Consider the following 18,892-nt stretch of genomic DNA (forward strand, 5'->3'; position numbering starts at 1 on the left):
AGGGAATGACTTTGAATCTTCCATTTTCCTAGGGAAAGTGACTTAACTTTTGGAGTCTCAGTTTCCTATCTAAAAAGTGGGGCTTATGTAACCTTTCCCAGGATTCTGAGACTCTGATGCTGGGGAAGATTGAAGGCAAAAGAAGAGGGGGGCTGCAGAGGATGAGATGGTTGGCTCCCCTCACTGACTCAATGGACATGAATTTGAGCAAACTCCAGGATATAGTGAAGGACAGGGAAGCCTGGCGTGCTATAGTCCATGGGGTCGCAAATAATCAGACACGAGTTGGCAACTGAATAACAACAACAGAAATAAAATAGGAAACCGACTCAGCAGAGTGCCTGGTGACAGAAGGATAGAAAGTGCATGATGTCTAAGAGCTATTTCTGATGTTTCCTTGTTATAAAGCCCAGCAGAGAAAACGTCTGGCCTTGGGACAGTCATCCTGGGCCCCCCCGGAGGCAGTTCACACATATGGAATGGTGAACCTGGACTGGCTGAAGGAAGCTCTGTCTGAGCCAGTCCACCCCCTAGATTAACAGACTGGGCTGCTTCCTGCCCCCACACAATGGAAAGCAATTTTAGTAAGTGCTTAGCTTAATTAGTGTCCAGACGTGCTCTCAAGGGCTGGGCACGCACACTTGTCATCGCGATCATCCACCTGTCTCTGGAGAGCCTGCTTTTCCAGAAGTCTGGGCCTAACTCCCTACACTGTAACCAGCTGAAATTCCCATTCGGTCAACGGTCAGCTCAGCACCCAGGGAATGAGCCTGAAATCACCACCGTCTTCTACTGATGCAGGAGGTCAAGGAAGCATGGTTAACCTCCACAGCACATCTCAGCTACTAAGGTCATGGACCACTTCTGGCTCTGGGTGGCCACCCAAGACACTTCATGAGTAGTAACAGTATGAATCTGAGCCAGAATTCTGGCCTAGGACATTCTCTGTAATTTGTTGGTACTGAAATCAAAGAATTCTTTTTGTGGATTATACCAAAGGATGCCCCGTGGGAAAGAAGGGAGGAAGATGTGTCAGAATGCTACAATCCAACAGGCACTGGAATGCAGATGTATGGGATATATTGCAGATTCAAGATCATAGTGCTTTTCTTTAATGGCTCTCCCAGAGAAAATAAAAGAGATGAAATATGGTTTTCCCTACCCGGCCCCCTGCTGCCTCCTGGCTGCCACAAACATTCTAGTGGTGCGTGCGGGCTTAGTCTCTAAGTCATGTCTGACTCTTTGCAACCCCACGGACTATAGCCTGCCAGGCTCCTCTGTCCATGGGATTTCCCAGGCAAGAATACTGGAGTGGGTTGCCATTTCCTCCTCCAGGGATTCTGGTGGTGGACATTATTTATTTAAAAATAAAAAGTGAGGGGGGGATGGTGACTGCTCCTGGGGACCTAAGACAGCATGCATGCAGGGTTACTCTGTCACCCACTGGTTTGTCTTCTCAATACCACACACATGTCCACAACAGTTCCTCTTCTGCACAGTCCCTCTGTTCCTATAGAAATTACAATAGCTAAAGATGAAATCCTCACCTTCTGAAATCTACAGCAAGACAGATGACAGCATGATGGAAGGAAAGAGTACGCTGAGTGCCTTATCGATCTACCTGCCAGCCCGTGAATGGCAGGTAATAAAAATTTATTGAAAATTATAAAAAAAAAAGTCACTTATTCTAATTCCTCTGAAAGGGAGTACCAATGCTGCATGTGAATAAATCCCTCTTTCCCCAGGATTAAACTACCACCCTCCCACCAGCCAACCCTCCAAACAGTACAGATTTAAAAATCTTGCAATTTTATTTGCATATAAAGGCCGCTAGATATAGAATATCACAATAAATTTAAAGAAACAACTGCTTTCCTAAATTTCATTAACAAGATAACATAAAATAGAATAAAGCTCAACAGCATTTACAATGGGAAAACAGAAATGACTATTAGCGACAATATTTTGTGCTAGCAAAGATTGCATCAACACACAGTGCAAAATGGGGGGGTGGGGAGGGAGAAGGACGTAAGAAGACAATTCAGGGTATTTAAATATAAAGGACAACTAAGCCTTATTTTAGTTAGCTTCCATTGCATCCATTTAAATCTATACACGCCTGCGAGTGTACCTAGATTTAACTCAAGCTCTTTAAGACCTTGAGTTCTGAGAACATGCGTCATCTCCTTCGGACTTCTGATGCTCCACTATCAAGCACCCCTTTACAGTTGTACTGTCCTTGGCAATATTAAACTCCTAACTTAGTCATAATACACAAAAAATATTTATATATATAAACCCATATTGAAAAGGAGTCTGCACGCTCTTTTTTTAACTGCATGAAATACCTGCTCTTGACAGATTCCATTTCCATATTTTTAAAGCTAAAATAATTTAAAAGAAACAAACAGACGATGAGACCTTGTATAACCACAATATGGATCTCACTAGCTAAGCCATCCTCTAAACGAGAGTTGTTTTTTCCCCTTGACACCGCTTTATAGTGAGAGTGTGAAGGGAAGTCTTTTCCACGCCTACTTTTGTTGCAAAGACTGCTCTAAATCTGGGCCACGTCTGCAAAAAAGAAGCATTCCCAAGAAAAACAACACAACAACAACAAACATCATAAAAATAAAATACTTCAAACAATACTCTTAAACTGTTGTGCAAATATGGGTGGTTTTTAAAACACTGCCTACCTGCTTAATTTCTTTTTTTTTTTCCAGCTTAAAGCATATTAAAATAAGACCTTTTTCACCTTTTCAAAAGAAAGCTTGGCTGTCCTTTGGCGAACACTAACAATTTACAATGGCGTGGCCTTTGAGAAAACAGAAGTCATTTTACAAATTCACAACGCTCTTTTGATTCGAATGGATGCCCCATTTAAAAAAAAAAAAGAAGACGAAGCATAACCTCTAGCATCATTTGTGTTCCAGCAATTTACAAAAAGAACTCACAGGATCTGGAAATAAACAAGGAAGAGAATGTAAGTTTATAATTAGAAAAATGGCAGTTTTTTTAGACCTTTCCTCACATTCCAATTGGGTGTTAGGAGCTTCAGGAACCCTGTGGGTTTGGAAGGTCAAATATAATTGGAGGGTTGGTCGGTTGAAAGCTGACTGTACATGTTGAGGCATTGATGTACGTTGTGTAACCGTCGGTCATAATGCCATAACCTGTGGAGAGAGAGAGTCACACTTACTGTGAAATACACAAATGACAGTGACTCAGTGCAGGACTGTCAGACAAGGAAAGCAAAAAAGTCTTTGCCAGTGGGCAGTGAGATGAAATTCAGTGGAGCCCCCTCTGGATGTTACAGCTTTCAGAAGCTGCCTCCCGCTTTTATTTTCTTTAAAGGGGGAATCCTCTACTTCAAAGAAAAGTGATTCTTTTTAATTTATTTCAACACTCGATTTGTAGAGGAGAGGCTGTGATTTTTTTACTAGTGAGAATAAAGAAAAAAACATTTTTGCCCTGTTTTTTTCAAATATGATTTTCATTTCAAAGCCCTGTATTAACTATTGAGTTCCAGGGAAGAAGATGAGTAACGTAAACTCCTCAAGGGCAAACACACCCTTCACTCAACCCCAAATGGGCTTCAAGACAGGCAAGACTCAGGCAGGGTATTGTATTGGGACTCGGGAGACATGAATGCCTACCTTCCTTATCTATAAAATAAGCTCTAAACTGCCTCAATGAAAGTTAACAATAAGTCAACTTTTTAAAATTAATTTGTTTGGCTCCGCTGAGTCTTAGTTGCAGCACGCAGGATCTTTGGTTGTGGCATGTGGGATCTAGTTCCCTGACCAGGAATCAAACCTGGGCCCCCTGCATTGGGAGTGCTGGAATCCTAGCCACTGGACCATCAGGGAAATTCCAACATTAAGTGACCTTACTGTCAACTACAAATTGGGGCTTGCCAAGGGCATTTGCCATCTGCCTCTGTGGAAATAGAATCCTGTGTTGCTGCAGCTGCTGACTTTTGACATGCCCTGAAGGCAGGTCAGGATGGAGAGTGAGGCACTCTGTGCTCCAGGGAAACTGGTGGAACAGGTCTTTAGATAGTTAAGATATTTTCAGGAACTGATTTCATGACCAACCCTCTGTTGTTCAGTTGCTCAGTCGTGTCCGACTCTTTGTGAACCATGGACTGCAGCACTTCAGGCTTCCCTGCTCTTCACCATCTCTGGGAGTTTGCTCAAACTCATGTCCATCGAGTCGGTGATGCGATCCAACCATCTCATCCTCTGTCTTCCCCTTCTCCTCCCACCTTCAATCTTTCCCAGCATCAGGGTCTTTTCTAATGAGTCAGCTCTTCGAATCAGGTGGCCAAAGTATTAGAGCTTTAGCATCAGTCCTTCCAATGAATACTCAGGACTGATTTCCTTTAGGATGGATTGGTTGGATCTCCTTGCAGTCCAAGGGCCTCTCAAAAGAGTATTCTCCAGCAGCACAATGCCAAGGCATCAATTCTTCAGTGCTCAGCCTTCTTTATGGTCCATCTCTCATGTCTGTACATGATTACTGGAAAAACCATAGCTTTGACCACACAGACCCCAACCCTTGCATCTCTTCATATCTAGAAAAGCACTAAATCCCTTCATGGTGACATCAGCTCCTCATGACTAGCAGAAAAGCTTTTATAAAGTAAATGCTTGATTGCACCGAATGCCTCCTTCACCAAAATCTTATATATTGACATTCCTCTACTACCTCTTTGGAACAGTTTCTCAGTTATCTGAGGTGCTGTCTCCCAGGCTACAGTCTTCATTTTGCCCCAAATAAAACTTAAGTCAAAACTCTCACGTTGTGCATCTTTTTAGTCAACATTTTCTTACTTGAATTGTGTGACTTTGATGCTGAGTTCCATTTTATTGCAAAGAATCAGGAAATAATCAAATATCTGACGTCTTCCTGGGGAGCTCAGCAGTAAAGAATCTGCCTGCAATGCAGGAGACTTGGGTTCAACCTCTGGGTTAGGAATATCCCCTGAAAAAGGAAATGGCAACCCACTCCAGTAATCTTGTCTGGGAAATCTTATGGACAAAGGAGGCTGGTGGGCTACCATTCTTGGGGTCGCAAAGAGTCGGACATAACTTAGGAACTAAACAAGAAACCATCAAATGTCCAAGTGGTCTGGAGAGATGCCACCATAGGACACTTCTTCCTACACTTCCTACACCACTGGACACTGGCTCAAGCGAAAACACTTCCCATAAGCAGTATAAATCTCTTGTGACCTGTGAGAAGAAAGCTAAGCAGGTTTCTCTGGGTCTTTGGTACGTATATTCATATCTTTTATAAATTTCAACATGTTGAAATTTTTAGCACGTTTGCAGATTCGCACATGTCCCTGGATACCTTATATTTTGTCTTACAACCTCTGTAATTAAGTTTGTAATTCTATGTCGGTATCAGGTTCTTATGGCACACAAGACTACATCTGTGAAAAAAGAAATTTATCAGGACTTATACAAATAACTGATAAGGCTTTTTTTTCTTCCATTTGCTAAAATTTCTCTAAATAAGCCTGTGGAGAGCTTAATGAGGGTCAATGGGAAAAATCTCTTAAGAAAAGAAAAGAAGCATTTAAAATGTGCACTGTTTAGTTCTGGGGTCATAAAGTCTTGTTATCTCTCTTCATCAAGAGGCTGGTATTTGCCCTCTCTCTGCCCTCTTCAGCTGTCTTAAACGAATAAAAGCGAGACAAGTTTATTTGAATATGATCGCCTTCCTTTTAAGCAAGTTTATTATTTGGGGACTTCAGTGGAATTCCTCAATTGTCTGGCTATTTTAAAGCTAATTAATGATTTTTTTTAAAAGGATAAAATGCAAACTTGTAGGTGAGGATGCAGAAATTCATAACTGCTCCCCAGAAATGCTATTTAGACATGATCTTCCATCCTTTCCCTACTCCCAGGCTGTATCAGGCCTTAGAGAAGTGCCCTCCTTTCCAAAGAGTGTGGTTCAAAGTCAGGGCAGGATGATATCTGCTCTCAGGGAGCTGGCCCCCTGCTCTCCATCCACACAGCTCGTGCCTGCTCTCGGAGCAAGCTGGATTTTCTCTGGCCCCAGTAGGATGATTTTCAATATGCTGTTTATCACCCATCTAGCCAGGAAGCCACTGGATTGAGGACTTTGCAAAGAAAACTGGTTTTTCGCAGTGTCAGGCCTAAACTCCTCACGTGCAGGTTCATAAATAACTCAGAGTAACAGCTGTAAGTGAGTGAATGTGAGGCTGCCCACATACACACACTCATTACACACAAACATATGTAACTAGGAGATGATGGTACAACCACAAAACCTAAGGCCTGTCTGTCCCAAGGCCCAGGGACCCCCGGTTTGAAAAAGTGAGGAGAGACAAAATCTAGGGCTTCCAGTGAGGCTTTCAGATTCTGTGAACTTGACTTCACAGCTTACCCTGAAAGGCAGAAAACAGCAACTTGACCAGTTCCCATGTAGGGGACATTTAATTATGCTGTTTAACCTCAGTCCCAACTAATAGGATTGATGATTTCTGAGAAGTCTGAAATGGTTTTCTGAGCTTAGTAAGGAAAAGTCTACCTGCAAATATGTAGGTTCTGCCACTTCACTTCTATCTCTTTCATTGCATGGGCAAAGTTATTAATATTTTTTGGAGAATGTCTTGTCTTGTGTATATTCCATAAGAACTGTAATATTTATAGGTAGGAAAAGGCCAAGGACATTATTTAGTCTAAAATCCAGGCCACTTCTTCTAATGCTCTTAAAGAGAAATTCTGTCCTTTATTCCGTCTGTACTGCTCTGCAACAGTGGTTATCAAACACTCTTTATCAGAGTCCTGAGATTCCAGAAGTCATCTGGGGTTAGTGATGGGTTTCCCAAAAGGTGGACCAGACTTGGTTTCTTACTCTTTATGGAGGAGGGCATGGCAACCCACTCCAGTATTGCCTGGACAACCCCCATGGACAGAGGAGACTGGTGGGCTACAGACTATGGAGTCGCAAAGAGTTGGACATGACTGAGCGACTGAGCATACATATTCTGCTCAAAAGAGAGCAGTTCACAAAATACTTCTCAGCCTTATATGCAAGTGTTTCTCATAACATTTCATCTCATTGAAAGCATTCCACAGGTAAAGAGTTTGGAAACCACCACTCCAGTTATTCCCAGTAACTAAGGTCTCCATTGTGAAATGAGTTCATGGATAATGACTCATAATGTTGTGAACCCCTTTCTTCTGGTCTTACCTTCATGGATTCCACCAAACACATGGAGTTTGGGCCGGACTCGCCTCTGGACTGTGTTTAAAAGCTCCACGCAGCCCACTCTCTGAAGCTCCTTTGGAACCCAGTCTCGAAAACCTAAGGGTAAAAGGCAATCAATACTCTTAATTTTCTGTCTTCAGGTAAGGTTTCATTTAGACTTTCAGGAAGCCATAACTCACAGAAGGTTTATTACATTATCTGTAATCCTAGCCTCCCCATTAAAGCTTACAATGGCTTTTAAGGAACTTTTCACTCGTTACTTTGTCTTCTTTAGGATCTTGAATTTTTTTTTTTTTTTTGGTTTTCATTTTTTTTCTTCCGTTAATTAACATTTTTCCCCCCTGTGAGGGATTTGATTTATTCAGCCATAGGCTTCAAATCTTCTTCATGGGCCCAATGACATTTATTCCCGGCAGTCCCATACTCTCTCTTTTTCTCAATTCAGTTGCTTTCTTTTTTAAAAATTATAACTCTCTTAGAGCAGTCTACTTCCAAGATGTAGACTTTAAAGAAGAAGGGCTGGGAGGGACTTCCTATAAACTGGCCACAAGATACCTTATTCTCTTCTATTTTTATTATCATTTTTTATCTTTGGCAGCACAGTGTGGCATGTGGAGTCTTAGAGTTCCCTGACCAGGGATTGAACCCATGCCCCCTTGCAGTGGAAGTACAGAGTCCTAACCATTGGACCACCAGGGAAGTCCTTGTTCACTTAAACACATCAACTCTTAACCCTTGGTGGTTCCTGATGGCCCAAGCTTGGGAATGCCAAGCTCTTCCTCTGGTCTCCTCTCTAGCAACTGGGCAGCCACGGTGACCCATGGTGGCATGCAGTAAGCTGGGGCTGATGGACTACCTTTATGTAAAAACCACTTAGTTCTACGCCTAATGCAGAAAATCCATAAAAACTGACATCAATTATAGCAAAAGTCAGCTATCTGAATGATTATGGCCCAGAATGGAATCCCATCACCTCAGCGGGATGGGGTGTTAAGAAAGCAGACAGGCCAAAAGGCTAAGTCATAATCAGTGGGCACACATGCCATAGCTCCATTAGGTGATTTCTACCACTCAGAACTGATCAGGCAGAGAGGGAGAGGTCAGCTCACTCCACTTTGTTTGGCAAAACAGTAGAAATGAAGTTTCAACATCTCTATAAAGACATGCTGACTGGGGAGTGGCCAGAGAATATGCAAAAGCATGGAATACAAGCAAGGGGCCCTAAAAAAAATTCAATCAGAGATTTTAAAACTTTGCTAATTAGAGGAAAAAAACTTTAATCCACAGTGATTGGGATATTCCCTCATGGATGTATTTTTTTTTGAAGAGGGAAAACATCTCATTTCATATATAATCACCCGAGAAAGTGTCTTGCTCGCACCATAATAATGAAGTCCCATGTGCCGTGGTTCCTTTCTTAACAGGAAAAGATTCAAGGCCAATCCCCACATCCACCTCCTACCTCCTAGTCGAGAATGCTCACAAGAATTCCCAGTAACTACACCAAAAAATGTTCAGCTTTACCTAATGAAAACTTTGACCTTTTATTAGTAGGGCTTCTCTGATAGCTCAGTTGGTAAAGAATCCGCCAGCAATGCAGGAGACCCCGATTCAATTCCTGGGTCGGGAAGATCCCCCTGGAGAAGGGAAAGGCTACTCACTCCAGTATTCTGGCCTGGAGAATTCCATGGACTGTATAGTCCACGGGGTCACAAAGAGTCAGACATGACTGAGCGACTTTCACTTTTATTAGTATTTTGGAACTCTCCGATGTAGATCTTACTCTGCTCCATGCACAGCCACTGTCTGGGTTACTCCATCTTTACTACAAAGAGAGGGATGGTAGGCTCTCTATTAAGAGTTCCTGGATGGGGGTGGGATGAATTGGGAGATTAGGATTGACGTATACACACTACTGACACTATGTATAAAACAGATAACTAATGAGAACCTACTGTATAGCACAGGAAATGCTACTTAGCGCTCTGTGGTGACCTAAATGCGAAGGGACTCCCCCACAAAAAGAGACAGATGTACATGAGTAGCTGAGTCACCTTGTTACACAGAAGAAACCAACACAGAACTGTAACGCAACTACACGCCAACAAAGTTAATTAAAAAAAAAAAAAAAAAAAAGAGTTCCTGGAATGTATGAATTCTTTGGAGGCCAGAATTCAGACCGACTGCCACTTGCTTTTGTACCAAGGTTAATGACTTTGTTAACAACACATCAATTGTTCTGTTCAAAATTATTTTCCAAATAATACTTCAGGCAGGTAAACATTTCTGTGCTGAGGATGCCCACGTCCCTGACAGTAAACAGCCTTAAGAGTAAGATCAAGCCCAGACCTAATTAGGTTACTCGGGGAAAGGATCGAGTTGGCTAGGATTCGGTCTCTAGTGTCTCTCTATTTAACTCATGCTGAGCAGAATATTTAGCCAACAATTTAATGACTTAGTCTCCAATGACTGCAAAACAGGGAAATTAATTACTTATGACTTGATAAAGGTTACTGATAAGTATAACCGTGTAAAGTGTGGAGGAGGTGGGGGTGGGGTAGGGAAAAAGCACAGGGATGGAGATTCTGAAGCTTTGAAAAGTCGGGAAGCGCTGACCTTGTGCCAGTCTGTATAAATTCCCTGTCTGCAACAGAACTGGCTCCTTGTCTTGTTTTCCCTTCATTCCTCTTTACGAAAATGTGCCGCCGTGGCTCATGCCCTGGTCCTCCCTTCCGCTGTTTCTTTGTGACACACACAGCACTTCCCTTGTCAGGGCAGGAAGGCAGCGCTAAGTGGCATGGGTGGGGAGGGGGTAACATCTACGAAGATTAAATTCACATCAGGGGATGTGCGTTAGGGATTTTTTATTTTTCAGGTTGACAGAGGAGGGAAGTGACATGGGTAGTAACCCCAAACCACAGGAAAAAAATTACAAAAATCATGTATTTTTGCATTGCTTTCCCCCTCTCTCCAAACCAAAAGGATCAAGAACACTTTGCTAGCACTGAACATTTAACAATTTAAGACGATAGACTTCATGTTATCTGGTTTTTAATACAATTTTTTTTTTAAAGAGGAAACTCTCCTACTAAAAAGGAAACATCTGGATTGACTGAGAATACCTTCGTTTGGACAAGGGTGTGCCAGCATAATAGACACTCAGTAGATGGGAGGATCAGGGTGGTAGTCCTGTTTGAAAAGGGGCTTCCCAGGTGGTTCAGCAGTAAAGAAGCCGGCTGCCAAGCAGGAGATGTGGGTTCTATTCCTGGGCCGGGAAGATCCCCTGGAGAAGGAAATGGCAACCCGCTCCAATATTCTCGCCCACGAATCCCATGGGTAGAGGAGCCTGGTTGGCTATAGTCCGTGGGGTCGAGAAAGAGTCAGACACGATTTAGTGACTAAACAATAACCTGCTTGAAAAATATTCTGTGGCTAAACCAAACCACTAACAAGCACATGAATCATTAGAAGATAATTATATAAATCAAATAATCATCTTCTGACACACAGTCTGGGTAACTGAAGGTAGCTATGGTGCATACTGGATGCCTGTTCACTGTATCCATAAGACCCAGCATCTTTAATTAAGGTTCAAGATACTGCGCTCTGCTTAGTCGTGTCCAACTCTTTGCGACCCCGTGGACTGTTGCTCACCAGGCTCCTCTGTCCATGGGGATTCTCCAGGCAAGAATACTGGACTGGGTTGCCATGCCCTCCCCCAGGAGATCCAGGGATCGAACCCAGGTCTCCCGCATGACAGGCAAATTCTTTTCTGTCCAAGCCACCATAAGTCCTTACTTAACACCTTAGCTTAAAAAGAGAGAGAGAAAAGATTCTTTTCCTGTATAATTAGCCCAGTGCTAAACTTTTAAAGATCTCCTATTACATGGAAAAGGAAAATGAGTTCCTTTGAATGAAAGATTCCATCATTTCATTACCATTCAAAAGCCCTGTGATTGGGAGGTCTGTGTCTTCCTTCCATTCCCCACCCCACCCCCTCACTCCAAAGTGAATACAGTTCTTAAAATAAATGATCAAGCTCAAAGGACTGTGGTGCTATATGCTCATTTGATTTTTTCCTGACTTGACTAAATCAAAAAAATTTAATTTCAAGAACACCTGTAAGCCCAGCAGAACTGCTGAGTTTAATTATCATACTGGGTTTCTTTAAAGACATTGACTTTTCTTTTTTCGATCACTTTTTTTTTTTTTTGGAGGAAAATGATTATGTCCCTGAAGCATTAGTCATTATGCTTGGGAAAAAAAGGCATCACAGATAACGAAAGGACACCTTTGCTTCACTTACCTAGAGGAGGTCCGTGTGTCATGAGTATGTCAATGCCCTCGGGGATGAGGTTCCACTTGTCCAGCAGAGACTGACCTCTGGGCAGGTTAAAGCCCCATCCATTAAACCACGGGGTCCTTTGGGGGAGATAATGTACATGGTATCAGGCCAGCAGAGCCACATTTCCGCTCTACACTACTTCTCTCTCACACATTCATTCCCCTACGGTTTGCATTGCTCTCTTTTCTCTTTTTGATGGTTGGCCCTGGCAGCAGGGTGCTTTTTTGTTGACTGCTTCAAAACCAATGCATCTGAAAGCAAGTGTGGAGCCTCCGAATTGTTCAACTAGAAAGCGGCACAAGAGCCTTTCCAGTGGAGACTTTCCCAGCAGACCTCTATCAAAATCTTAACAATGCTTTGTCTTCCCCCAAATCTCAGTGCTTCCGAAAGATGCCCAAGCCAGATCCGAAGCCTGTCCCCTCTTGCTATAGTGCCTCAGGGCTAAGAAATTTCATCAGTCTCCCTTCTTCCTCACCATCACTATGGAAGGGCTTCACCAGAAAGATTCTTACTGAAATTCTTGGAGAAATAGACAAGCGCTCTGAAGGCAGAAACCTGTGCACTTAAGAGATGTTTTGAACATCCTGGACTTGAGAATGCTGAAAAATGTTGGGAGGCGGGGTGCTGTGAACGGTGAGAAGGGACACAGGGAACAAAAACTCAATGTGGAGTTTTCCCCATCACCAAAAGGAAGACTTCTGGGGACACCCTTGGTCACTCTGGAATCCACTCTCCTGATACCAAATGCATGCGTTCCACCCTCTCAGGGATGTCTGCTCCAGGAATGAGTTTCTGAGATTGATGCTCTACATAGAAATGATGTTGTCTTTGTCCATCCAATGAGGATTTTTAACTAGAGCTGAAAATGTCTCTATCATTTATAACAACAGGAGAATGATCAATTTTTTTCTATAAGGACTACAGGCTAAATCACATCCGCACCAAACAGTGCCCAGTGCTGTCCTTTTCCCAAACATCTAGATGGAACCATTATTTTTCAAAACCGATTCTCTTTTGTGCTGCAGGAAAATTCTAATTTACTAGGGTATACACGTCAAAGACAAGTTGGTCAGTTTTCTGGCTAGGCCCAACTTTTCCCCTCAGCTTAAGCTGCCCCATCCATGCCTACTGAGAGAGGTAACCCTGTGTACAAGGGCACCCGGTTTGTCACAGCTAACAAAATGGGGGCATTAGTACTTAAAGCCAGTCATGAGTTAGACATCAGTGACTCTCAAGACTCTGCCCTCAGAAACACTTAACCATCGTTCTTTTGGGGGTGGGTGTGCAGAGTCAAGGGGCTTTCCAGGTATCGCTGGTGGGAAAGAACCTGCCTGCCAATGCAGGAGACATAAGAGTTGTGGGTTTGATCCCTGGGTCCGGAAGATCCCCTGGAGGAGGGTGTGGAAATCCACTCCAGTATTCTTGTCTGGAGAATCCCGTGGACAGAGGAGCCTGGCGGGCTACAGTCCACAGGGTCACAAAGAGTTGGACGCGACTGAAGCGACTTAACACACACACACGCGCAGTCAAGGCCAGAGGTGGCAGAACGGCATCTGACAGGCTGGTGAAGACCCACCTTACAGGTGAGAACCGCACCTGAGGTGGCTGAGAGGAAGTTTCAGAGACAACAGGCTGCGTGGCCTCAGCTGGAAAGAGAGAAACCAAGGGAATGCCTGACTTGGTTCCTAACCAAGTCCCTAAGCCATCCTCAGAAAACTTACCTGTAGTGACAATAGCTACACAATAACAACAATCAAAGCTACGATTTAGTGACTGTTCACTCCATGTCAAGGCAGCATTCTAAGTACTTTACTTGTATTAACACATTTAAAGCTCACAACAAGCTCATGAGGTAGGTGCTATTATTAACCACATTTTACAGATGAGAAAACTGAGGTACAGAGTGGTCAGGTAAACACAGCCAATGAACTAGACAAAAACCCAAGCAGTCTGATTCCAAAACCCAGACTCGTAATCACCATGCAATTCCCCTTCTCATATACAACCTGGATTCATTTACTTCTTGCCATGAGGAAGCCTCCCTCTGTATTCTTTCAAGTTTGAGTGTCTTATTGCTTGAAGTCAAATGAGCTCTGAACTAGAACAGTCTGTCAACTGCATGGTTCGGAAATCCAGCCACGCTAAAGTACACAGTGCTGGTTTCCGCCTATCAATGTCATCCTCAGGATTTTGTTGGTGCTACCTAAAGAGAGGGCTTCCCTGGTGGTTCAACGGTAAAGGAGCCACTGGCCAATGCAGGAGATGTGGCTTCGATTCCTGGGTTGGGGAGATCCCTTGAAGAAGGAAATGTCTCCGGCATTGACTGGCAGGTTCTTTTTTCTCATCTGTAAAAAGTGGATTGCCATTTTCTTCTCCAGTAACTTATTCTTGCCTGGAAATCCCATGGACAGAGGAGCCTGGCGAGCTACAGTCCGTGGGGTCACAAAGAGTCAGACACAACTTACTGACTAAACAACAACCACCTAAAGACAAGTCATGGCTTCATCTCTGGGATCCTAACTTGAGAAGTATGGAAGGCTAGTATTGCCTGGGAGCTATTTTACACCATGCAGGTAGCTTACACTGGAAAAAAAAGTCCCCACAAAGAACGCCAAGCCAAGAAGCAGAGTGCCTTGATGATCTTGTTGGCACAGGAAAGCACATTTTTCTTCCAAGTATATAAGCCACCAAAATCCTTTTCTTCTTATTAGTTCGAGTTAGATCCTGTTTCTTGCAACTGAAAAAGTTCTAACATATACAGTTATTGTATTTAGTATGGCGGTGGTGGTTTAGTCATTGTTAGTTGCTCAGTCGTGGCCAACTCTTTGTGACCCCGTGGGCTGTAGCCCTCCAGGCTCCTCTGTCCATGGGATCTCCCAGGCAATAATACTGGAGTGGATTGCCATTTCCTTCTCCAGGAGATCTTCCCGACCCAAGATCGAACCCAGGTCTCCTGAATTGCAGGTGGATTCTTTACCGATTGGGCTATCAGGGAAGCCTTGTATTTAGTGTAGAAATGACCTATGTATCTGTGGTTGGCACTCATTATCCACACCCCAAGATATCCATGTCCTAATCCCTGGAGGCTATAAATATGTTACCTTTCATGACAAAGGGGGATTAAAAGTCTGCCAATGGAGTTCAGGACCTACCCTTAAACTAGGGAGATGATCCTGGATTACCTAGGTGGGCCAGTGCAAGCACAGGTCCTTAAAAGTGAAGAAGGCAGGCAAATGAGATGAGTGTGATGAGTGTAAGAAACAACCAACTTGCTGTGGCTGGCTTTGAAGAGGAAGGAAGAGGAGCACAAACTAAGGAATGTGGGCTGTGTCAAGAAGCTGGAGAAGGTAAGGAGAGAAAACAAAGGCTCTCACAGAGACTCCAGAAAGGAATATAGCCCTGTTGACACCTGGATTCAGCCCAGTGTGACCACTGTCAGATTCCTGACCAATAGATGGAGAGGTAATAAATATGTGTTGGTTTAGGTAAATGGATAAAGGTGATGTGGTATACATATACAATGACTACTACTCAGCCATGAAAAAGGGTAAATGTTTCACATTTGCAGTAACATGGATGGACTTGGAGGGTTTTATGCCACGTGAAATAAGTCAGACACAGAAAGACAAATACTGTATTATAACACTTATACGTGGAATCTAACAAATACCACAAACTAGGGAACGTAACAACAAAAAAAGAAGCAGATTCACCAGAAATAGAGAACAAGTTAGTGGTTACCAGAGCAGGGGAGGGGAGGAAGGAGGTGCAATACAGAGGGGAGGAGGAGGTACAAACTATTAGGTATAAAATAAGCTACAGGGTGTATTGTACAATGTGGGGAATATAGCCAATATTTTATAATAACTATAAATGGAGTATAACCTTTAAAAATTGTGACTATATTGTACACTTGTAACATATGATACTGTACAACTATACTGGAATTTAAAATATATTAAAAATAAATATTTGTTGTTTTATGCCACTAAATTTGTGATGATCTGTTATAGCAGCAACAGAAAATGAACAGAGTATCAAACTGTCTGGTTATAAAATCTAGGGACTAAGTAGGGACCTCCTTGGTGGTCCAGTGGCTAAGACTCTGTGCTCCCAATGTGGGGGAGAGGTGCGGGGGGCAGGAGCGGGGTTCGGTCCCTGTTCAGGGAACTAGATCCCATTTGCTGCAACTAAGAGTTCATATGCTGCAACTAAGACCCAGCACGGTCAAATAAATAAATGAACAAATAAATAAAATATACTTGAAAAAAATCCAGGGATTATGAGCGGCCTGAGACTCACCTGGTACACAGTGTATGTTCAATCAACAGTCCTTCCACAACCACACTGTCTGTGACCCTGTCAGACCTCAATGAGCCAACCTTGCTCTCTTTTGACTTTTAGGACTCCCTGTCTTCAGGATCTTCAATATTCTCATTGGAGTCTAAAACAGAGCTCTGCCATTTTGGGTTGCTCATCTTTCCCCTTTATTATACAATAATGACCCACTTCTTAGATTTGTTTTAAAAGTAAAAAGAGAGGGGGAAAAAAAGGCAAGTTCAGAACCCAGTGAAGACTTAGTGAGCATTCTGGCATGAGAGAGAGGAAAATAAGCAAAAACATCTGTTTTCCTAGATTTTGGAAACAAGCTTCTGGGCCGATGGGTCCTGTCTGAATGGTGAATAAAGAAGGGTTTGAAAGAGTCCCAAGCACACCCAAGTCGTTGGTACAATGAGGGGCTCTGATTTCACTGCCGGAGTCTGTCCGAGGGCAGTCAGCCCCTGAACCCCAAGGGTATCCCAGAGGCTTTCAGAGTCAAAGGAACAGGACACTCTTTCCAGTTTTTCCTCATAGAATGTTCTCTTAGAAACCCACAGCCCTATTCCCCCAGGAAATGCTCAGTTTTACAAGGGCTCTGTAAAAGATTAAGACAGGCCCATGCTCTAGAGAAACCTTAAATTTTATTTGGTTAACGTTAAGCCTATGACAAAATCCAGACGATTCCAAGTTAAGGGTAAACTTTGAAAATGTTTGGCTTTTCTTTTGACTCAAACCTGTATGTGCACAAGAGCAAGAGAGAGGTTAAGTTACATGAAAACGAACATTTGTCAAGTCCCTGATATGCTTGCTTCCCTGGCGGCTCAGACAGTGAAGAATCTATCTGCAATGTGGGAGACGTAGGTTCGATCCCCAGGTGGGGAAGATCCCCTTAAGAAGGGCATGGCAACCCACTCCAGTATTCTTGCCTGAAGAACCCCATGGACAGAGATGCCTGGTGGGCTAGAGTCCATGGGGTTGCAGAAAGTTGGACACAACTGAATGAACATAAAGAAATATGCTTTCTGTAGGGGTTTGGCTTTACATAGACTATTATATTTATCAATAATTTCTTAAAACAGTCCTTGATATTGGTATCAACAATCCTTGATATTGAAAAAAATAATCCTTGATAATCCTTAGGTATTATCAGCTCTGTTTTTAGATAAAAAGTCTGATGATCAGTGACGCCCAGTCATTTATTCATGTTCCCAGGGTTGGCAAGAGGCAGAACCAAGATTTTAACCCAGACCTGCTGACTTCAAAGCCTGTGTTCTTTCTGTGCACAATGCAGAACTAAAACCTTGCAGCCCAGTTTTCATTTTGGCTTTCACATATATAAGCGAGGCTGATCAGTACGGTCTCTGAGGCTGTGCACTGCCTAACTGTAGAGGGCTCCATGGCACTGTGACAGAGGTGGCTCTTAGTGAAAATTCAGTGTGACTTTAACAGTGCTGGATGCCTTCTGTTCCTCTGGATCCTCCAGATCAGGCCTTTTCCATAAGACAGTGACCAGCAAATGGGAAAAGCAGCCCAGTGATGGGCTCCAGAAGTATCCCAGCATGGTACAATAAATGGGACATGTAGGAGTGAGAGACCCGTGTGCTCACTCGCATTCTGACATCAATTCACCAAGGCACAAGACCTTTAGATAGAAGAAAGGACCTCAGTGGGCCAGTTTCTTCATCTGAGCAAAGAATGAGGGGGTGGATGCCATTACAGGAGTTTAGGATTGCTTTTGGACTTTCCTGGTGGCTCAGATGGTAAAAGAATCTGCCTGCAATGCGGGAGACCTGGGTTCGATCCCTGGGTTGGGAAGATTCTCCTGGAGAAGGGAATGGCTACCCACTCCAGCATTGCTTTTAGGCTGTATAAATGTTATGCACAGGTCCCAGAACCAAAGCAGGTACATGCAGGGGTGTTCCTGCCAGGGAGGAAGGGGCTCCAAACTTGCTCACTCCCTCAGCCCCCTCCTCTTTTCTGACCTACGCTTCTGAGCACAGCTGGCAAAACCTGGCATTTGATGATCTTTCTGTGATCTAAAAACCCCCGAATTCTATCACTCTCTGCAGCCTATCTATGTTCTGGGTAAATGCTGCTAATTGCTCTCAATGAATTACCTAAATTGCCTGTAAGGGACCAAGTCCAGTGCGGGAGAAATAGCTGCACAGAGCAGAGACTGACCGTGTCAGCATCAATGAATAATGTTTTATCCAGTTGAGTTTCAACCTGAAACACGAAACCCCAGCAGTAAGCCCATCAGGGGTTCACTGGAAAATGTGTGCACAGCCAACCTCCAGTGGCCCACAATGAGTTTTGTTCTGTAGCAGTGGGGAGGCAAGGGGGGGGAAGGAGAAGGAGGAGGGAGGAATCCGCAGGAACAACGTCTACTGCCTCAGCCAAAGACTTAATAATTAGCTGTGACTAACAAATGCCACATGGGAGCCGACTTGTAAGAAAATGTCCCACATAGCACCCCACTGCCAATGGGCCAATCCGAGCCTGCGACCGCCCCTCCTAGACAGGGATCAGAAAGTCCTGGAAGGAAGGGGAGGACTTCAGCTGCCTGAAGCCAGTGGACCGAAGACTCAGATGGATGGACGCTGGAGATGTTGTCAAGGAACCCTCCCCCTTGTTCTCAGAATTACAGGCACTTGGCCTCTCTGGGCTGAGAGTCCAGGGGCAGGTGCTATGGGAGTTCACAGAGGCAGAACTTGTTCCGAACAATGTCAATACAAAACAGGTTTGTTCTCTGCAAGCAGGCTGAGATGAAATCGCTGCAAAGGTCATGTGTGTTTGCCATACACAATCCTGTGGGGCGGGCGGAAGGGAGCTGCCGGAGCATAAATCCCAGGTTTGGACAGGTGAATGGTTGTTCACTCCCCTACCAACTTCAGTGGGGGCTGGGTGCACCCCAGCAAAGCAGGATTTGGAAACGAACAGTTGGTACTTGTTCAGTTCAGATGGCTACTTAGGTTT

The 18,892-nt window shown here is 43.7% G+C and overlaps 1 protein-coding gene and 1 non-coding gene across 2 annotated transcripts in view; both read right to left on the bottom strand.

The window, feature by feature from the left end:
- Window positions 1–1,833: 1,833 nt before the first annotated feature.
- MPPED2 (metallophosphoesterase domain containing 2) overlaps window positions 1,834–18,892 on the bottom strand; it is a 203,448-nt gene continuing 186,389 nt past the window's right edge. The window contains exons 5-7 of the mRNA XM_061140172.1: window positions 11,558–11,673; window positions 7,234–7,347; window positions 1,834–3,176 (exon numbers count right to left, since the gene is read on the bottom strand). Coding sequence (XP_060996155.1) covers window positions 3,058–3,176; window positions 7,234–7,347; window positions 11,558–11,673 — 349 coding nt within the window. The 3' untranslated portion in view covers window positions 1,834–3,057. The remainder of the gene's footprint in view (window positions 3,177–7,233; window positions 7,348–11,557; window positions 11,674–18,892) is intronic.
- TRNAG-CCC (transfer RNA glycine (anticodon CCC)) lies at window positions 3,799–3,872 on the bottom strand. The gene has a single exon. It is a non-coding gene; the product is annotated as a tRNA-Gly (tRNA).

The sequence above is a fragment of the Dama dama genome, chromosome 1, assembly GCF_033118175.1.
Source record: "Dama dama isolate Ldn47 chromosome 1, ASM3311817v1, whole genome shotgun sequence".
NCBI lineage: Eukaryota > Metazoa > Chordata > Mammalia > Artiodactyla > Cervidae > Dama > Dama dama.